Here is a 5,672-nt window from a genome sequence, read left to right on the forward strand (position 1 = left end):
TGATTTGATGAAGATAGAATTTGATGAAGTACGTCCTTAAATAAGAAAGGCAATCATTTTTTCGCCTTTTTGTCGAGTAAATATAAAATAAGATAAAGTAGAAAAAATCTACAGATGTATAACAAGTTGAATTAAACTTTTCAAATGAGATGAAGAACCAATATATTTTAATATTATCTAAAAAATACTGTACACTCTGGAAAAAAAATTATTTTCACAATCTTTTATTATTAAACGTAGCAATTTCTATCGTAAAAAAAATCCTATTAAATTAAATTGTTTTCAATAACGTTCCAAGTATTTAAGTTGTCCCTAAATTTTTTGCATGATACACTTGGCATAAAGTTTATAATAAATAGATTTGTATTTAACTGAAATAAAAGGAGAATTATAACTTGATATTGCGAAAGTTGGAGATATTTAAAAGCTCGTGTACTTAGTATTTTCTTAAATTTAAGATAAATATTCTTCCGTTTATTGAACTTACCTATTCTTACGCGCGTTCCTTCCAAAAATATCCGACGTATCTCATATATTAAAAAGATATTTGTCAGGATTATATTTTGGGGTTTGCACACATATGCATATGTTACATGACACTTTTACACGATCAATGATATTGTCTTAATGATAATTATAACGGTTTCTCCTTTCCTTGATCCACATAATTTACCACTATCGACCTCACTTTAGCAACACTTATCTTTTTTGTTTGATAAACGGTAGACCCACACACACATATGTATCGGTGCGGTGGTACGTGCTCTTCGCCCGAAATTTACATAGTGCGCACGATGCGCGTAATCAGTGGCTAATCGGGGGAGAATGCCCATTCGTGGAACGGCGTGTTATCGGCGCGTGCGACGCAGATATAACCGATCGCTAGTTTTCGCGCTCGGTTATAGCGCCTGAGACGCCGGTCCCAGGGGCACGAGAAGGAGAGACACTCGGCTCGCATTTTTCCCTGATCACGCGAGCGCGCGTTCGCGGATCCAATCGATCCATCCTAATCTCGCAGATTGAACATTGAACATCGTCCGTGACGATGATGATTGCCTCTGTGGTTTTCATCTCCCTCGCGATCACTTTAAGCGATGCGGCCTCAATCGGGTATGGCGCCGATGACACCTCCGGGCCCGTGGATCTCTGTGACAGGTGAGTGAAAGTACAATGCAAGAACCAGCCAACGCGCAATCGTTTCTCTTTCTCATTCCGTTCTATAATCGATGATCAAGATTACGATCGAATCGTTGTTTCTTTGCAATCTTGTTATCTTTTCCGCGTTTTCAAAAAAATTATCTCAAGCTTTTATCTCTTTTAATATAGTTTTTATATAAAATATGTACAAAACGCGTATCAAAATTCTAGAATTTTTTTTTTTTCGGTAATCTTTGATAAAAAAAAAATTTTTATCTTCTTATTATCTAAATTATTTCTTGAGCTACTCTAAAACCATCTTTTTGAATGTCAAAACAAATTTACAACGAGCAAATTAATTTTGATGCAGTCACTCGCTAACGGAATCACTCGAGTTATTTTAGCGATCCTTCGTTGGTCGCCTCATTGACAGTAGGTTAAACTCTCGCTATTGTCTCGAAGAGATGCATTTGTACTTCTTGTAAGAATATCACATAGTGAAGGGAAGACAACTTCTTGATCTTTATACACTTGCCTCTCTTTTTCGCTCTATGTATTTTTCGCTACTTTTGGATCAAATCGATTACTTTCGTTACTTTTCATTTTAGAGTTTAATAAAACAAAAATAATCAAAGACTAATTATATTACATTGGTTAGCGTTCGCCAGTTATGGAATAAGTTAGTTAAACCAAGTTTCCCAAGCCTGTTTTAGGCTATTACTGAGGAAAGCAGAAGTTATAGATCCTATTATTCGATTAGTCTTGCTTGATTACACGATAATGTGAGATTAATTAAGCACATCGACAATATTGCATATTTGTTTTTTTACATTAAAGATGGGCTGTCAGATAGAGCAGTAGCAATATTAGTTATTATTGTGATACATATATGTATTAATGCAGCTTATTTTACACCCCCTCCCCTCCCCATAGAAGGAAATTCACTTTAACTCTCTACTCTTTTCCTACTTAACAATCATGCGCATACTATTATAAAATCGTTGTTGCATGTCGAATAAAATCGTGCTAATCATCGAGTCATTCCGGAAACGTAGCGGGCGATAACAGCTTATCTGTTCAGAACTCGATAACCATTCACTTTAACGTACATCGTCATCAACTTTGTCAATTTTAGTAATAACAGCTAAAATGCATCACTAGAATTGTGAGTGACAGTTCGAGTGAATTTCACCGCGTATCGAACGGCTTATCTTACGAGACTTATCGATGAGCAAGAACAACGACAAGTCTCTCGTTTTATTAACGACGTAATATAATAATCGCAATTATAATTTAATAACTTTTTCTCGGATTGTATCAATGTAATTATAATAGAGAATATATTAAAAATAAACGATGGTCTTCAGGAACGTGTTTTATAAATATACACAATCTCTAAATTTCCGTGCACTCGGAGAAACAAAAGTCACTCGACGAGATCGGTGTTTTATACATGCGTATAAAAATTCGATGAAAAAAAAAAAAAAAAAAAATGGAGTGTCAGCAAGGTCAAGTGCACACGCGGAACTTCCTGAATTTTTCATGGAAAGTTTCATCCGCGTCCTCGTGACCGTAATTTCGTCCTCGCTCGTCCATTCGAGGATGAGGGAAACATGAAGTGTCCGTTAATAGCGTTTTATTTTCCTCGACGGAGGAAACGTTTCGTTTTACGAAAAGTATCTCTTTAGAGTTTCCGGCCCTCGATCTTCCTCGTATCCGTGTTCTCTCGCGATTCCTCGTCTCCTTTAATCCATCAAAATCCCATTATGGGTTACCAGCCACGGACAGGAAACGCCCTCGTTCGATTCATCGGACAGCTCTGAACGAATGATAGGGTTAAGATGTATCGACAAGCTTCACTTACTCATACGAATCACTTGAAATGAAAGACAAGCGGGCGATATTAACAGCGTTCTCAACAAAAACAGGCTACGTTCGTGACGTAAAAAGTAGAGTATCTCTCTATTTTCTTTGGACGATCATGTCGGATAAATTAAGAATAAACTGCATCAGTGGATAAATCGATTAAGGAATATTGTAAACTTTTTTAATTACATGACACTTGCAAAGTATCTCTAAAGAAATTATATAAGTAAATTGCATGCTGTTTTTATCCCTTGTAATAATCTGAGAACAGCGAAGAAATGGCGGATCGATGTTCTTTATTTATTATTTCTTTTATGTTTATATAAAGATATATTTGAATATATTTTCATACAAATCTATGTAAAAGATGTACGTGATTATTTTGAGTAAACTATATACTATTTCTACCATCCAAAAGATTATCCTATTTTTCTCTTTAGAAAGCACTTTAGGAAAATGTTTTTGACGAGAAAAGCGTCTGCTTTACGTTTATGTAAGAAGCATTCAATACCATGTCAAATCTTCATTGCTCAAACATCGAATATAAAGAGAGCTCTTCGGATGTCAAAAGCTGTCGCGAGATTGAAAACTTCGCGAATCTTGGAATTATAGCGTGTCAACTTTTTAATAATAAGTGATTAATGCCGAGTGATGGATTTTATTATCTTTCTCTCGCGGTTTTCTTTTCGTATAGCGTGATCTATCTCGAGAAGCCCTCGACGAGGGAAGATACGAATACGAGGTACGATTCCTTCGTGTATCGATGGCGTATTTCTTGTCGAAACGAGGACGAAGCGTTCATTATGCTCCGACGATCTCGTGTATTCGTCGTGAAGACAAAGGGCCTCGCGCAACTTTTCGTTCCGCTTTTCAGCCATGCAACTTTCTTAACTGATTTTATGGCCCGTCGGTTTCAGGAAGCAGGAATTTCGCATCGGATCGACATCAGTGTCGACGTGGCTGTCGAGGAAAAATAACGGTCTTCGAGTTTCACTTAAAGTTGTCATCTCGCTTAAACTCAGATATACTCATGGTTGCTAGGACGCAGGCCCTTGGTCATCGTTGGAAAATATATCGGCGCTTGATATCTTACGATAAGATAGTTGATTGAAAAAGTTTCTTAAACAACAAGAAAAGGGGCATGTAAGAGTATTCTAGATCAGACAAATATCTCTTGTTAGCTACGTTTTGTACAATATAAATTTCAAGTTGATTCTTCTTTAAAGAAAAACTTGGAAAGATATCGTTACGTTAAAAGTTTCTTATTTTCAATAATAGCCTGTTTAAAATAATGTTTCTGATATGAAATTAAAACTTTTTACTTACACATTAACGTTTACGTTTTATTGATTAAAGTCGTTATTTTATTCGTAAAATAAATTAAAGTCCGAATATTGGATTTCTTTTTGAAACATTTCGGATTTAATTTGATTTCGAGGAATATTATACGTTTCCTAAAATAAAGTAAATATATATCACTGTCTTGCTATCGTATATAATAATTAATTTTGAAAATATTACGATAATATTAAGTGATTAAATATTTCAACAATATTAACGCCTCACGTACATAATTCTAAAATAAAGTAAATTCAAATTATGCGCCGCAATTTTGTTAATCATTTAGCGTGTAATTCCCGACCGCAGGGGTCATGTGCCATTTTGTTTAAATATGTAGTCTGCTTGAGAGACACATGCGGAGCACAGAACGTAAATAACGAGAACGTTATTTTTAAGTATAAAATACTGTCGAGAGCCGCGTTTTTATTGCACACCTGGTGTTTTTAAGATAAAGAATTTTATTATTTATTCAGTTATTCTCTTTCAGCTGAAAATTAATCAAATGTCTTCAGCTTTTAATATTAAATTAGTACGTAATTATACTTGTAACAAGTTGCCATTTCTTTCGAAGCTGTATGACGGTAATTAATTTAATATTAAATTCCGAAAACGCGCGTTTTTTTATTTTTTTCAAAGATTCAAGGACCATGCGACTATTCTTTAATTCGCCGCTATACGTAATTGTTGGTACAGTTGCATCAAATACAATTCCACAAAATCTGTCAATTTAACTGTCGCCCGCCTGTCGAATGCACCGCATCACGTACTACAAACATTGTTATGTACAAACACACGTGATTGGATTAATTATTTTTATCAAGACCTAATTGGCCATGTTTGTTAATCGCACTTTTCCATTTTCCGTTATTCACCTCACGCGATTGTATTGATTTTCAGCAAGGTTTACTGTGAAGGACCGCTGCTGAAAACGGTGCAGCTCTCCGGGATTTTTAATGACAGCAAAACCTTCGTAGATCTCTATCAACTTCACGATCCGAACGTAACTCTGAACAAGTAAGTTGATACCCATTACAAAAGCGAATCCAACAATATAACAAGTTTAATATCTCTCTTTTCCTCTTTTCCTCTTTTAAAGAATTATATAAAAGATAGAAATATTTCTACCTTTTTGTGAGCAACCATTTTTCTTAATATTGTTAATCTTCTCGCTGAATTTTGTATGGTTGTTGCAAAGTAAATTTTCATTGTATGCTTTTAAAACATCTTGCGTCAATTTAAGTGATTTATGTATATATATATGTATATATATAAATAAATATATATATATATATAATTTATATATTACTTTTTTTTACTCTGTGAAGTCA

General features: G+C 34.6%; 1 protein-coding gene across 1 annotated transcript in view; it reads left to right on the forward strand.

Annotated features, from left to right (window-relative positions):
• Nucleotides 1–518: 518 nt before the first annotated feature.
• The window catches only part of LOC115241613 (trehalase-like), a 19,641-nt gene continuing 14,487 nt past the window's right edge, over nt 519–5,672 (forward strand). The window contains exons 1-2 of the mRNA XM_029817449.1: nt 519–1,155; nt 5,242–5,358. Of these exons, the coding sequence (XP_029673309.1) occupies nt 1,046–1,155; nt 5,242–5,358 (227 nt within the window). The 5' untranslated portion in view covers nt 519–1,045. The remainder of the gene's footprint in view (nt 1,156–5,241; nt 5,359–5,672) is intronic.

Source organism: Formica exsecta, unplaced genomic scaffold, assembly GCF_003651465.1.
Source record: "Formica exsecta isolate Colony F162 unplaced genomic scaffold, ASM365146v1 scaffold120, whole genome shotgun sequence".
Lineage (NCBI taxonomy): Eukaryota > Metazoa > Arthropoda > Insecta > Hymenoptera > Formicidae > Formica > Formica exsecta.